The sequence below is a fragment of the Dama dama genome, chromosome 8 (assembly GCF_033118175.1).
Source record: "Dama dama isolate Ldn47 chromosome 8, ASM3311817v1, whole genome shotgun sequence".
Classification (NCBI taxonomy): Eukaryota; Metazoa; Chordata; class Mammalia; order Artiodactyla; family Cervidae; genus Dama; species Dama dama.
In genome coordinates, this window is record NC_083688.1 from 570,917 (window position 1) to 586,657 (window position 15,741).

The window sequence follows — 15,741 nt, forward strand, 5'->3', positions numbered from 1 at the left end:
AACAGCCAACAAGAAACTGAAGCAATCTGCAAGGACCCGGACGCTGCCAGAGCCTCCTGAGCTGGGGAGCAGACCCTTCCTTGGTTGATCCTCAGATGAGCCCTGTCTGCCAGCACTTGGCAGCTTTGCAGAGGACCCAGCCAAGCTGTGCCCAGACCCCCGAACCCTGAAACTGAGTTAGTAAATGTGTCTGAAGCTGCCAAGTTTGCAGTTATACCATTAGGCAGCCATAGATAACTAATACAACAGGTGCATGAAGGGCATCCGAATGGGAGTCAGAGGAAGAGAAGGGTCTGGACATGCTTAATGGTAGTATGCCCTTGGGAGGTCACTTAACCTGCTCCTTGGGGCCTCACTTCCCCTTTCTGTGACAGCAGCTATTGCTTATGTCTGCAAGGCACTGTTCTGTGCCCTTAATGTAAAATTTGTCTCAGGAACGTCCCCGGCAGTCCAGTGGTTAAGGCTCCATGCCCCCACTGCAGGGCACGGGTTGGATCCCCGGTCCAGGAGGAGTCCACATGCTGCGGGGCAACAAGGCCCGTGCTCCACAGCAAGAGAAGCCACGGTGGTGAGAGGCCTGCCGTCAAAACAAAGACTGGCTACCACCCTTAGCAACCGGATAACTCGGGCGCAGAAGCACAGAGCCAGCACAGCCATAAATAAGGTTTAAAAAAGATCTTAAAGTCAGGCATTATAAAAAAGACCCTGTCAGTTAACCTTAAGGTATCCAGCAAGTCCAGTTAACCAGAACACAGATCCTCTAAGCCTCCTGCTTAATGTGGTTTGCTGGTGGGGTGCAGAGTCCAACCCAGCCTAGCACCAGGGTTTGGCAAGCCCTTGGCCCTAGCAGCCTGGGGGTGCTAAGTCCCAGTCATGTGTTTGCGTTACCGGAGCCACAGACTTAGGCCCCTCCACAGTGGAGCCAGCATAACTCCCTTCCAGTGGCCGGACCAGGGGCACAGGGCTAGGTGCCGCCTGGTTATGGGGCAGCGACCAGGGTCAGCAGCCCTGTGGGTTCAAATGCCCACAGGCCAGGCTCAACAGAGCCCTGGGTCAGCACGGCAGCGGGCTCAAGGCCTGCGGGGGAGGGTTGATGCCAGTGTGTGCTTCCCTGCAGTGGGCTCCTGGGAGCCCCTGGGGTAAGAAGGTCCAGCAGAGAGGAGCTGTGTTTGCTGTCCCTCCCAAAATCTCCGGAGTCAGCACCGTGGGGGAGAGGAAAGAGCATGGGGTTAGACCCACTGGACTTCGCGCTCTGTGCCCTTGGGCAAGCCACTGCACCTCTGTGACGTCTCGGTCTCCTCCCCTGTAAAACTGAAATAACCCTAGAACCTGTAGGTTCTCAATTCTCCTTCACAGAAGAGTTTAAAGGGGACGAAGGATGGAACAAGAAAATGGGAGGCTGACAGCCAGCAGTGTGGAAGGCCACCAGCGTGGGCTGCCGGCGAGGTGTGGGCACTGGGACCCCCAAGGGAGACCTGGTGCAGATGGGCCTGGGGAGACAGGCAAGAAGTGGGGAGCACAGACCTCAACGCTGTGAGCAACATCCTGGAAGTGAGGGCTCTGTGGGGACAGGCAGGACCAGAAGTGGGCTGGAAAGGCCACGAGCCTGTCAGGACCTGGGTTCAGTCGCTAAGTGGTGCCCAGCTCTGTGCGACCCCATGGACTGCAGCACGTCAGGCTCCCCTGTCCTTCACTGTCTCCCAGAGCTTGCTCACATTCCTGTCCATTGAGTCAGTGATGCCATCCAACCATCCCAATCTCTGCCACACCCTTTTCCTCTTGCCTTCAATCCTTCCCAGCTTCAGTGTCTTTTCCAGTGAGTCAGCTATTCACACCAGGTGGCCAAAGTATTGGAGCTTCAGCTTCAGCATCAGTCCTTCCAGTGAATATTCAGGGTTGATTTCCTTTAGGATGGACTAGTTCTCCTTGCAGTCTAAGGGACTCTCAAGAGTCTCCTCCAGCACCACAGTTCAAAAGCATCAATCCTTCAATACTCAGCCTTCTTTATGGTCCAGCTCTCATATCTGTACACAACTACTGGAGAAACCATAGCTTTGACTATATTGACCTTTGTCAGCAAAGTATATCTCTTCTTTTTAATATGCTGTCTAGGTTTGTCATGACAAGGCTGTGATCCATGAAGGGGCTGGGCCTGGGTAGGGATTCAGCAAATCTGGAGATTCTGGACAGGTTGACACAGACCTGAGCCACTCTGGGGAAGTTGGGGGCCTGGCCCATCTCCTTACTGGCAGAGGGCAGTCAGCCCTCCTCAAGCTGGGCCAGGGACACCACAGGGAAACTGCCTTTCTCCAAACCTCACACCCCTCCTCATCCCAGACCCTAGGGATTGACCCAAATCTTGGACCACAGCTCTCAGGCCTGGCCCAGGTCGCAGCCTTGCTTGCATCATCCCCAGGTATCAGAGCCCAAAGGACACATTGGCAGCCCCTAGTAGTTTCTCAGGTGCAAAACCCAGGCTTTGACGAAGATAAAACTACCATTTAGTGAGCTTCCCAGGTAGCACAGTGGTAAAGAATCCACCTGCCGAGCAGGAGATGTGGGTTTGATCCCTGGGTCAGGAAAATCCCCTAGAAGAGGAAATGGCTACCCACTCCAGTGTTCTTGCTTGGGAAATCCCATGGACAGAGGAGCCTGATGGGCTACAGGCCATAGGGTCACAAAGAGGTGGACACAACTGAGCACCACCACCATCCATTCCCTCCTACCGGTGGGGAAACACAGAACCATCAGCTGTAGGCCTGCTGCTTTTCTTTGTGGGAATTTACTTTTTTCCAAATGTAAAATCACAAAATTAAACATGCTTTTTCAGATAGAACATTCCTTCCTCTACCCTAGAGATTCAGACCTACCTGCCTCCCCCTTTTGAAATGGATCCAGTGCCTTCAAGAATGCAGGGAAGTTGAGGCCCACTGAGAGGATGGACATGTAACCTACTGTTAGAAAAGACAGGACGCATCGCTGTTTAGTTTCAAACCTGCTTTCCTCTATGGTCTCATCTCCATTCCATGTGGAGAAGGCACCCAAGCTTCTCAGACTGAAGGGGCAGTACGTGGGTTTCTGCCATTTTACCCACGAACAAGCTGAGGCCAGAGTGCCTCATCCGCGACTGCAGGACAGTCAGGAAAACAAATACATTCTCCCCACAGGTCAAGTAACTGATGACTCCCAATGCTACTGTGGGCTACGTAGCAGGGCTGGCACAGCCTCAGCCTGGTTGGGTGATGGGTCGAGGCCAGACTTTAGGAGTTTAAGGCCTCGAAGGCAGGGCCAGGGGGCACAAGGGCTTCCCAGGTGGCACAGAGGAAAAGAATCCTCTTGCCAATGCAGGAGACGGGAGTTCAATCCCAGGGTCGGGAAGATCCCTTGGACAAGGGCATGGCAACTCACTCCTGTATTCTTGCCTGGAGAATCCCAAGGACTGAGGAGCCTGGTGGGCTACAGTCATGGGGTCACAAACGGTCAGACACGACTTAGTGACCAAACAGCAGGGGACACAAAACCCCAGACTGCCGCTGGGTCTCGTTTCCAAGTCGACTGTACCACCTTGCAGCTTCCAGGCCCTGAGCTTAGTCCAGGCTTAGTCTTCAATTTCCCGTTTTGGCATAAGGAGCTAATAATCCCTGTTTGGGGATTATTACTGTCCGGAGCAGTAAACGCAACCCTGTGGGAAAAGCCCTCCGTCCAGTGAGGCTCCCGGATCAGAGCCCGCCTCACGCTCCCTGCGACCAGCCCCGCCCCGGGCCCAGGGCGCGCCCCCGACGCCACACGACGCGAGGACGCGGGCAGGTCGGGCGCCGGCCCCTCTCGACCCCGCCTCTGGCCCCGCCCTCCGACCCGCCATTGCCCCGCCCACCTCTGGTCCCGCCTTGACCCCGCCCCCCGGCCCGGCTCGCTCGGTCTGCGCGGCAGCGGCGTTGGCGCGCGAAGGTAGGAAGCCGGCGGCGCGCGCTGCCGTGGGCCAGGGGCTCGGGCGCGCGCGGCGGGCGGCGGCCGCGGGTGGGGCGGGTCGCGGGCGCGCGCGGAGGCGGGGAGGCGGGCTCGCGCGGAGGCGGGCCGGAGCCGCGGTCCCGGGGCCTAGGGGCCTCAGGGCGGGTGCCGCCCCTCGCGCTGCCCGGCCCGCCGCTGGCGGAGAGCGCCCATGGCCTCTGCGGACGTCCTGCCCGCCGTCCGTCTCCAAACCCCGCCCTATCCCCGCGGCCTAGGATGGGCGGGAGGAGGCGGGGGTTCGCCTGGGCCTCCAGACGGACGCCTCTCCGTCGGGGCGTCGCCTCGCGCGCGGCTGGGCAGGCCTTTCCCAACTCGGCCACCAGCAGGCATCCCTTTTTGCGCTTCCGGTGGGCCAGGCGCCGGCCCTGCCCCCCATGCTTGGATTTTGTTTCAGTGCATCCTGCGAAGTCGCAAGAAGCCCCCTTTTGCCCGTGAGGAGACTGAGGCCCAGCGCGGTCCACTGAGTTCCCCAAGATGGCAAACCCTGTAGGGATTTGGGCCCACCTGGGGCCTCTCACCGTGGGGCCTGAGACCCCCATCTCTGGGGTTGCCCTTGTGAGCCGGCTCCCTTGTGATTTTTATGCAAATACGAGAGTGCAGCACTCTGAGCCAGTGTCTGCCTCCTTGGGGGCCAGTCTCGCCAGCTCCCTCTGGGACCTCCACTTATCCAGGGGATTGGGAGACGGTTGGAGGGAAGCGACAGTAGGGTACCATCTGTTCTCATCTGAGATTTCCTGTTTTCCTTAGCTAAGCTCACAGCAGGTGTTTACCAACCAAATCCTGTGGCCCTATCAGAGCAGAGGCTAAGGCCAGGGCAGGCTCCTCAGGAAAGACCTCAGGAGTCAGAAACCTTGGATCTTGGAGGTTTCTTTGACTCCTCGCTGTCTTTCTCTCAAGCCCTGGGTCAGCCCTTGGGGACTAGGTACCCCTCCCACCCGGGACTCCGCTGTGGGGGACTTGGCCGGGTTTTTAATTTTGGGCTCCTGAGATGTAGCCGGTGTTGGATATGTGTTCCCTGGGTCCTTGTGGGATCCTCTGTGGAGAATACGCAGGCCAAGACTTGCCCTATGTGACCCCCAACAAACCCAGGGAAAATTTCTTTTCCTTTCAATTTTTTTCTTTTTCATTTAGTTTCCTATATTACTACTTGTCTCCTAGCATTCCTTCACTCACTCAACAAGTGTTTATGGTGTTCGGGGCCTTAAGCTCTGCAGAGACAGCGGTAAGCAAGGCCGACTTGGTTCCTGCCCTTGGAGCAGAACGACAGCATACTGTAGGAAAAAAACAAAAAAGCAGTGAACTGCTACTGGCAGGAACTGCTATGGCTGGAAGATCAGGGTTCACACTCTCATAGCGTGACATTTTTGGCCGAGGTCTGGTTGAGAAGCAGGAGTCGGCCCTGAAAGGAAAGGGGAAGAGCATTCCAAGCAGAGAAGGTGACAGGTGCAAAGGCCCTGAGGTGCAGCGTGCTTGGTGTGTTTGGGAATCAGGAAGGCCAGCAAGGCTGGAGAGGAGTGCCCTGGGGGAGAGGAGAGATGAGGTGGAGAGGTGGACCAGGGCTGGATCGAGCGGGCCTTGTGGGCGTTGTAGGACTTTGAATTTTATTCTGAGCGTGATAGCTGGAGTGGGGGTTGAACAGAAGAGGGATGTGTGAGAACAGACTGGGGTTGGGGGACGAGAGGAAGTAGGGACACGCATGAGGAGCCATCTCAGCAGGCTGGGCAAGAGGTGGCAGTGGCTTATATAACACACATCAGAAACCTCGGGTGGTAACTGGCAGGCAGTAAGGACTACATAGTGGTAGCCATCGTGTGATTGTTTAAAACTGGAACTAGGCACACGTGGGTCTCAGCTGTGGCTTCAGCTCTTCATGGCTGGATGTGGTGTTGCTCAGTCGCTCAGTCGTGTCCCACCCTTTGCAACCCCAGGGACTATAGCACGCCAGGGCCCCCTGTGCCTCACTGTCTCCTGGAGTTTGCTCAAGCTCATGTCCATTGAATTGGTGATGCCATCCAGCCATCTCATCCTCTGTCACCTTCTTCTCCTTCTGACCTCAGTCTTTCCCAGCATCAGGGTCTTTTTCCGATGAGTTGGCTGTTCTCATCAGGTGGCCAAAGTATTGGAGCTTCAGCTTCAGCATTAGTCCTTCCAATGAATATTCAGGGTTGATTTCCTTTAGGATGGACTGGTTTGATCTCCTTGCTGTCCAAGGGACTCTGGAGAGTCTTCTCCAACACCACAGTTCAAAAGCATCAATTTTTCGGTGCTCAGCTTTCTTTATGGTTCAATTCTCACATCTGTGCATGACTGCTGGAAAGACCTGACTAGACTGACCTTTGTCGGCAAAGTGATGTCTCTGCTTCTTAATATGCTGTCTAGGTTGGTCATAACTTTCCTTCCGAGAAGCAGTTGTCCTCTTACTTCATGGCTGCAGTCACCATCTGCAGTGATTTTAGAGCCAAGAAGAGGAAATCTGTCACTGCTTTCACCTTTTCCTCTTTATTTGCCATGAAGTGATGGGATCGGATGACATGATCTTAGTTTTTTTAATATTGAGTTTTAAGCCAGCTTTTTCACTCTCCTCTTTCACCCTCATCTAGAGGCTCTTTAGTTCCTCTTCGTTTGCTGCTATTAGAGTGGTATCATCTGCATATCTGAGGTTGTTGATATTTCTGTCAACAATCTTGATTCCAGCTTATAACTCATCCATAACTGGATGACTGAGCAAATAATTTTTGGGGCGGAGAGGAAAGGAAAGATTTATTACTTGCAATAAGTAAGGAGAACACATGGGATTGTTCCTAAAATAGTGTTTCTGAGCAAATCATTTAACTCCACCCAGGCTGATTGTAATCTGTAAAGTGGGTAGAACAGTACTAGCATCCTGGGGCTGTCAGGAGGGTTTAACAGATGAGGTACAGGTGCAGAGTTTTGGCACAGGGTCTGGCTCATGGTAGGTTCAGTATTTTTATTATAATTTCTAGCCAGCAACTGGTGAATAAAGGGATAATGGGTAAGAGCAGCTGGTACATTTGAGATACATGAGTAGCCTTTGAGGGACTTTTTGGCTAGTGCCTGCAGCTGGACCTGGCAAATGGCAGCTTTGCAGGGTGGGCAGAGGGCTAAGCAAGAGTGGGAAGGGAATGAGTGCAAAGGGTGTCTTCTCTGTATTTATTCACCCAAAATGGCTGAGGGCCTACAGTGTGCCTGGCAGGGTTCTAGACTGGGTCCTGGGAGGAGCTGGTGATGCTAGTGATGACAGCACCAGCAGCCAGCACGAAGGACTTCCGTGACCTTCCGGTGGTTGGGACTCTGCACTTCCACTGCAGGGGGCAGGCATTCCATCCCTGGTGGGTGAACTAAGATCCCTCATGCTGGCAACCACAAAACAAACAAACAGTATTCACTGGGTAAGAGTGGGGCGTCATTTAGGTAATTCTGGCTGATGTGATGGGCTTCCCTTGTGGCTCAGCTAGTAGAGAATCCGCCTACAATGCAGGAGACCCCGGTTTGATTCCTGGGTCGGGAAGATCCCGTGGAGAAGGAATAGGCTATCCACTCCAGTATTCCTGGGCTTCCCTGCTGGCTCAGACAGTAAAGAATCCACCTGCAACGTGAGAGACCCTGGTTCGATCCCTGGGTTGGGAAGAAACCCCTGGAGGAGGGCATGGCAACCCGCTCCAGTGTTCTTGCCTAGAAAATCCCTTGGACAAAGGAGCCTGGCGGGCTACAGTCCATGGGGTCGCCTAGTCGGACATGACTGAGTGACTAAGCACAGCACAGCTGATGTGATAGTGAAATCCAGAAATCTCGGTGGCTTAGCACAACAGAAGTTTATTTCTCATTCATGAGAAGCCCTGTTAAGTGGCATTCTATATGGTGACCCACAGACCCAGACCCCTTCCAGCTTGTGGCTCTAGCATTCTCTAGGAACCCAGCGTTATTTCCTTCTAGCTGGGGGACAGGGAAGGAGAGAAGTCCTTGTGGGAGGTTTTTATGGGTCAGGTCTGAAGTGGCACACTTTAGTTCTGTCTTAATTCTGCTGTTGTTATTCAGTTGCTCAGTCGTGTCCGACTCTTTGTGACCCCATGGGCTGCAGCACGCCAGGCTTCCCTGTCCTTCACTATCTCCCGGAGCTTAAACTCATGTCCATCGAATCGGTGATGCCATCCGAACATCTCATCCTCTGTCGTCCCCTTCTCCTCCTGCCTTCAATCATTCCCAACATCAGAGTCTTTTCTAATGAGTTGGCTCTTCGCATCAGGTGGCCAAAGTATTGGAGCTTCAGCTTCAGCATCAGTCCTTCCAATAAATATTCAGGGTTGCTTTCCTTTAGGATTGCCTGGTTTGATCTTGCAGTCCAAGGGACTCTCAAGAGTCTTCTCCAACACCACAGTTCTAAAGCATCAATAATTCTGCTAGTGAGAACTAGATTACATGGCAAGGGAGTCTGGGAAATAACTTCTAGCCATTTCCCATAGAAGAACTAGAAATGTTTTTTGGTGAACACATAGCAGTTCCTGTCACACCATGTCCCGGTACACAGCTAAGCATGGATCATCTTATTTAAACCTCATGGTAAAAGCAGGCACTGTTATTGTCCCATTTTACAGATGAAGAAACTTGAGGCTCAGAGAGGCAAAGTCATTGGCCCAGGCTGATGGGGAGGCACAGCCAAATCCTGGCAGTTAGATGCTAAAGCCATAATACCCAGAGCCTTCTGGATAATTGTTGTTTGAGAACTGGATGGACGCTCCGAACATTAGAAAGTGCACATACACACAGGGTTTAGATATGGTTTCTTGGGCTCTGATAGAACCCAGAAGGACTGACGGGGAGAACTCTGTGGGCAGGGCCAAGGGTTCTGGCATCTGACTCCCTTCCCCCATCCCCTAGGGCCCTGGCTGGGGAATGATTTAGTTCAGCTCATCAAGCGCGTCTGGGCCCCCTCTCTGCCCATCTGGGCAAGCAGGGCTGCAGAGCTTGGCTGCAGAGCTTGTGGCCCCTCTCTGCTCTGGCTGTGGGTGTGCAGCCCGTAGGGGGAGTTCCTGAAGGCTGTGTCTGGAGGTGGAAAGATGGAGCCCCAGGTTTTTGTGGTGAGAGCTCCCTGCCTCTGAGTCTAGTTTTGCCTGAATCTGGCCTTGGTTGTCATGGCAACATCGAGGCACTTATTTTTTTGGCCCTGTGTGGCGGTTCCTGGTTTTCCATTCCTGATTTTCTATTTCCAGAGCAGATTCCCTAGTTGGGGGCAAGGGTTTCAGGCTCAGCTTGGACTGTTGTGCAGTTACACAGCACCTGCTGCATTCCTGGGTCTGACCTAGATGAGGTTGGTAGAGCCTTGGAGTGCAAATGCCCCTGCCTTGCCCTCAGGCCCTCTGGGAGGCTGCCTGGCTTAAGCAGAGAGTTTAGGGCTGCTTCCCCTTCCCTGCAGCGCGGCAGTTTGGATTAGGTGAGAGCCCCCAGCTCTCTGCGCCTGCTTTTCTCATCAGGAAATGGGTTGAGGTGAGAATTCAAAGTGACGGCGCGAATGTGACACAGCGTTAGGGTAGAGAGCACCCAGAGGCCAGGGTTCAAGAGGCAGCAGGAGCCCAGACGGGCGATGCCAGCGACGGCGGGAACAGCAGCCGCCTTGCGGTGGCTGCCCGTGACGTGCCAGCCGTGGTCAGACCCTTATGCAGTGCAACCCATTTAATGCTCGCTGTGACTCTGGTCGGTGCCGTCAGTTTCGCGAGAGAACTGAGCCTCGGTAACTCGTTGGTCACACGGCCGACAAGGGGAAGAGCGGGACTCCGCTGTGGCCCTGATTCCGGAGCTGAGCCTACCCGCTGCACCGCACAGCCTCCTTGCCCCAGGGGAGGAGCAATGGGAGGCTGGGGGTGGAGCTCGGAGCCCCAGGGCCCGGGTACAGCGACCCTATGGGTCGGATTTTCAGATGAAGGAAACCAGTAATGGCTCACACGTTCACTCTAAGCCCGGCGCTCAGTCACACGCCCTTTGCCGCCAGACGACGCCCCGAGACGGGTGCCAGTGTTTGCACCTCGTGCGGGGAGACTGAGGCTCACGGAGGCAGAGCCGCTTCCCCTGGGAGGGAGGGGTGGCGGGAGTTGGGGAAGGGGGATTCTGTTCCGTGCCTGCGCTGGGCAGTTCCGCAGCCCGCTCCTGATGTGAGAAGTCATCGGAGCGCCTTGTAAACACATTTTCAGCAAAGCGTGTGACCCCTTTTCTGGGTCAGTAAAGATTATCTCGAAGACTGGCCTTTCCCGCCGCCTGGATGTGTGTGTGGACCCAGCAGCTGGAGAGGGTGTGCATGCGTGTGTATTGGGGAGGGTCTTCTCCGCCACGCCCTCCCCCTCCCCATCCTTCCCTCCGTTTCCCACTCCTTCCTCCCCTTCTCCTCCACCTCCTCCCCTCGCCACTTCACCCCTTCTCCGTCCTCCTCCAACAGGCTCCCCTCCCCCACCCTCCTTTCCCCTCCCCGGCCCCGCCCACCCCGTGATCACGTGGGGCCCGCCGGATTTAAGCCTAATCTGCCCGACGCTCAGCCGGCCGTCTGGCTGTGGGGGAGTCTGGGTTGGTCTCTGGGACCCTAGCAGAGGCCTGGAGAGGGTGCCCAGGGCCGCCCCCCATGAGCTTGGGGCTGGAGCAGTCGTTGGAGGTGGTTATCCAGGTGGGTCCGGGGCTGTGCCCCGTGCAGGACAGGGGCGCGGAGCCTCGCTGGAGAGGGTGAAGGGCGGCGCGTCTCGGGGTGCCGGCGTGGGTACGCCGGGGGGCCCCCGCTTGCAGCTCTCGCCCAGGGTGGGGGCGGAGGGGTTCTGGGGTTCAGTTCCGGGCCTCTGTCCAGGGCCCCTCGAGTGAAGGGGAGTCCCCATTTCCAGGTTTTAGGGTTGGGGTGATCCCTACTAGCACTGTGGGGTCCTCATCCCTCTCGGGCGGGAGCTGGGCAGGAGCCCCCAGCACCCCGCCTGCCCGAGGCAGGGTCTGTGAGGGGCCCCCGGGGGCCTCCTTCCCAGGGCAGGGCGCGCAGCGTGTCCTCCCGTTGGGCTTCGTGCCAGTCTGACGCCCAAGCTTCCTTCCAGGTGGGGGTGTCCTGAGCGCCTCCTAGGCACCCATGTCTCGGGTGGAAGCACTTTGTTTCTTTGCCACCCACACCAGGGAACCCCGGGTATCAGACCCTCCCGCTTTCCCCGCAGACTCTGGAGAGGAGCCTCCTGGGGTCGGGCCAAGAGGCGGGCCTGAACGGGAGGGGCCCGGCCCAGGACTCGCGGCCCGCCGGCCTGCCTGCCCGCATCAGGGAGATCGTCACCCGCAGCCTCTCCCAGGCTGAGAGCGCAGGTACCGCTCCCTGCCCCGGCCCCGCCCCAGACACTCCTGCGTCCCCGGTTTCCCACGTCCTCTCCACAGTCGTGACAGCAGTAAGGACTGCAGCTTCCCTTCTTGAATCCTCACTGTGAGGCAGGCACAGACCCCAGATGGAGGGTCCCATTTTACAGATGAGAAAATGGAGGCTTGGAGGTGGCATTTGCCTAGACTTGTCTCCATGTGCTGCTGTGAGAAGGCGGGGCTGAGCATCCCCTCCTTGCTTGCAGGCAGCCTGCTGCGAAGACTTAAACCGCAAACACCACGTTCTCTCCCAGGGAAGCGGTGAGCTGGGTGAATCCAAGACAACAGGGAGAAGGCAGCTCAGCTTAGCTCAGGGCTCTGTAGATGGCCTGGGTTGGCAGTGCCCGTTCTCCACCTGGGCAGGAATGCTCATGGGCCCCCATGCCCCTGGAGGGCGGCCCCCACAACCTCCTGTGTGCTTTGAGAGTCTGGGAAAGGCCCCCCTCAGCTGCAGCTCCCCTCGGGGACCCCATCTGTCTTCCTGCCTCCAGGGATGGGTGGGGCACCTGTTGGGGGAGGCGGTCCCTCTGGACACAGGTGGAGGCCAGTCGTGTGCCCGCTGTCCTTCTGCAGGCCCAGCCCCCGAGATGGCCTCCATGCTGTCGCTGCAGGAGGAGAACCAGCTGCTGCAGCAGGAGCTGTCCCGTGTGGAGGACCTGCTGGCCCAGAGCCGGGCCGAGCGCGACGAGCTGGCCATCAAGTACAGCGCGGTCAGCGAGAGGGTGGGTGCTGCGGGGTGCGGGGCTCCGGATGGGGAAGGTGGGCCCCGGAGCCAGGCGGCCTGTGTTCAAGTTGCAACTCGGCCCCCTCGAGTGGCCTTGAACATGTCCCTCCACTCTGCACGCCTGCTGCCCGCAGTGGGGACAGTGACGACATGGAGCTGCGAGGAATGGATGGGACAAGGGGATGAAGCTCCAGGAGCCTGGGTGTTTCATCCCCAGCTGTCCCTGGCATGCTTGGGGGTGGGGGAGGCGGAGAACAGGACCCCCGAGAGTCCCCCACCGCTCCTTGAATCTCTGGGCATTGCCCCGTGCCCCCATGTACCTGGGCCTTGGGGTCCACCCAGCAGGCTGGGGTGGGCACAGACCTGCCCCGCTCTCCCAGATGAGGCCCCGCCAAGGAAGGAAGGGGTAGCCGGGCCTGCGTCCAAGTCCAGACAGGGTTTGTGTCCGGGGGCCTGTGCCGCGGGGCCGGGGCAGGAGGTCGGTGTGCTGGGGGCAGGTTGTTCTTAGTGCGTTGTCTCCTTTAGGCCGCCAGGCTCGGGGCAGGCGACCCTGGGGCGTTGATGGTGGCTGCAAGTTGGTGAGAGAGCTGCATGAGGGAGGGAGCGTGTGTGCCCGCGGGAGGGGGTGTGTGGGTGGTAATGCAATAACACATAATAGTATCTGTTAGTGTTTGAGGCCCCGCTGTGTGCCAAGAGTGTGCTGGGAGGTTTACATTTAAGATACCAAGGTTGGGACCGTTAAGATGCTCACGTAACAGAGGCGCTCCCCGAGGCTCAGACTCACACAGCCCAGGGCTCTGCACTGTGGCTCTGTTTCCTGGGGATGGGAAGAGGCAACTGGGCTGGGAGTTCCAGGGGGCAGCTCGTCCTGGGAAAATGGGAAGGACCTCAGACGTGACCCCGTGATACTGCAAGCGGAAGGCTGAAGCCTGCAGATTGAAGCTGGCCCAGGGTCCCCTGAGCAGGACTGGCAGAGCCAGGGTTGCCCAGGACTCACTGAGCTGGGCCTGTCTACACGAGGGCTTGTAACCCCGCGGAGGGAGGAGCGAGCTGTGTCTCCCTGTGGGTGTGGGCTGTGCCCGTGTCCTGGCATCCGCCCGCCGGCATAAGACTTGTTGGGACTTGCAGAGAAGCAGGGCAGGGGGGCCTGCAGTGGCCCCCGGTGCTGGACACAGGGCGGGGCTCGTTTTCCTAGGGTTTGCAGGGGGTGTGGGGGGGAGGCTGGACTAGTGCACATTGTTGGTGGCGGCCGAGCCAGCCCCTCCCCATTGAGGCCAGTCATCTTGGGGCTCTTGGCACAGTGTCGGGCCGGGTGGGGGGGTGCTGCCTCTTAAATGCCAGCTTCTAACCGACAGTGGGGCTAGCACAGCACCCCCCCCAGCTGGGAGGGGAAGGGAAGAAGAGGTGGAGGGGGCCGCTCCCTTTCCTGGGAGGACGCAGCTGGGGGGCTGCGTTAGTCTAGAAAGTTCCCGCCTGTGGCTGGGATAGCCTGCGGAGGGAGCCTGGCATGAGACTGTCCCCTGTCTGCGATGGTGTGCGTGGGCCCCACCTGGTTAGATGAGGATGACTTTGAGGCCTGTCCTGGGGGTGGGTACCCAAGGAACATCAGAGCCTAGAGATCACCTCATCAGAGGTGGGGAGACAGGCCCAGGGAGGGCATCGCGGGGCCAAGGCCGCTGGTAGAGCTGGGCTGAGCCGTTGGTCTGGGCGCCGTGGCCCTGGGGCATCGTCCCTCTCTGTTGCCCACGTGGCCCTGGGCGGCAGGAGGCGGGGCCTGCAGCCCTGCAGCCACAGAGGCGCACATGGCCTGGTTTGAGGTTGTTTGGACCCCTTTAGCCCCACAGCACCTCAAGGAGGGGTGGAGCTGAGGTCGTGGTCTGTATCCTGCAGCTGCGTGTGGGGAGGCTGAGGCGGTGACCCCCCGGGTCAGAGGGGGGACCTCGGGTCCCTGTGAGGCCCCCGCTCTCCCGTCCCTGAGGAGCAGGTGTCGGGCCAGCCCCTCTAGCGCAGTGTCCATGGTAACCTGGACCCGGTGAACGGAGCAGCGAGCAGTGGGGCGGGAGTTGCCAGGGGAGACAGTAAACTTCTTTCATCCTTGGCTTGGGAGCAGCCTCCTTCCATTTTGACTTATGAGTGAAATTGAAAGGCTGTTTTGTGAGGGGCAGAGTCTGTGGAAAGGGGTGGGGTGTGCCCGGAGGGGCAGGGGTCTGGCTGTGAGCCCTGGGAAGCAGCGGAGCACCAGCAGTGGCAGGAACCCCTCTAGACCCGAGAGACGGACAGTGCCTGGTTCGCACAGCGGTGCAAGGCACACGCCGCGGCCACGAGAGGCCCTTTCTACACGCACGTGGTGCAAGTTGCTTCAGTCGTGTCTGACGCTTGCCGACCCCGTGGACCGCAGGCCACCAGGCTCCTCTGTCCATGGAGTCTCCAGGCAAGAATACTGGAGGGGTTACCCTGCCCTCCTCCAGGGGATCTTTCCAACCCAGGGATCGAACCCAGGTCTCTTACATCTCCTGCACTGATAGGTGGGTTCTTTACCACTAGTGCCGTCTGGGAAGCCCTTCTATATACACACACCAACACAACCCACCAAGAGGATACACTCGGATCCACAGAAGCTGCACCAGACACCACACCATCCCACCGCACGCACAGCCACACACCGTGGCGTATCTGGTGTGCCCACACTGCAGACAGCCCAACACTGGCTGGTCATCTACAACCAGACACAGGTGTGCACAGATGCACGCAGACCCACCCTCGTACGACTGTGCACACAGGCGTACAAGTGCATGGACACGGGCACACGCGCAGATGCACCCATGTACACAGTGTGCGCCTTGGACCACAGGCGCCAGCTCACCCAGGTCCCCATGAAGGCCCAGCCACAGACACACAGGGTCACACATGGAGACAAAAGACAAAACACCCCACCCACGTCCAGGACGCACCTGCACTGGTGCTCGACACATGCAGCATCTCGGTGCCGCGGCCAGCACGCAGGCGCTCTGCCCTTCACCTGACTTGGGTGGGCTCCACGCAGATACTGGCCACAGGCTTGCTGCCCACCCTCCAGGCAGAGAGAGACCCGCTGCATATCGCCTGCTCCCGCTCCCGCTGCATATCGCCTGCTCCCGAGTTCCCCCAAATGAGCTGCAGCTGCCACGCGGCCTCCATGGGCACAGTCGCCCTGTCCCAGCACTGTCCCCTGGGTGGGGGTAGAGACGAGGTTGTTCTCAGCTTGGTGGCTCTCTGAGCCTCTCCTGGCGCGCTGCTTAACTCCAGCCTGGAGGGCCGGCTTGGCCTGGGCCCCTGGTCCACGTGGGTGACGGTCATCGTCCTTGCGGTGGGCTTCCCCAGGACCGGACGTGGGTGGGCGTGTGAACGGATGCCCCGCCCCGCCTCTCGCAGGCTCTGGGCTCGGCCCTGTGCTGTCGGTCCACTCTGGGCACCGTCCTCCTCTGAGCCCTGCTGTCCTCGGCTGCCTCCTCCTTCCTCCTTTCTAGGACGGATGGAGGAGGCTGGGGGCCCCCTGGGACCAGCAGGTGCCTGGAGGAGTGAGAGGGTTTGGGCTAGTGGAGTCGGTCAGAGCCGGCAGGTGTCCTGCTGCTGACCCCAGGGTCGGGTGA

General features: G+C 58.2%; 1 protein-coding gene across 1 annotated transcript in view; it reads left to right on the forward strand.

Annotated features, from left to right (window-relative positions):
• Positions 1–10,618: 10,618 nt before the first annotated feature.
• Positions 10,619–15,741, forward strand: part of CROCC (ciliary rootlet coiled-coil, rootletin) — a 43,833-nt gene continuing 38,710 nt past the window's right edge. Inside the window, exons 1-3 of the mRNA XM_061148012.1 lie at positions 10,619–10,675; positions 11,199–11,340; positions 11,962–12,110. Coding sequence (XP_061003995.1) covers positions 10,634–10,675; positions 11,199–11,340; positions 11,962–12,110 — 333 coding nt within the window. The 5' untranslated portion in view covers positions 10,619–10,633. The remainder of the gene's footprint in view (positions 10,676–11,198; positions 11,341–11,961; positions 12,111–15,741) is intronic.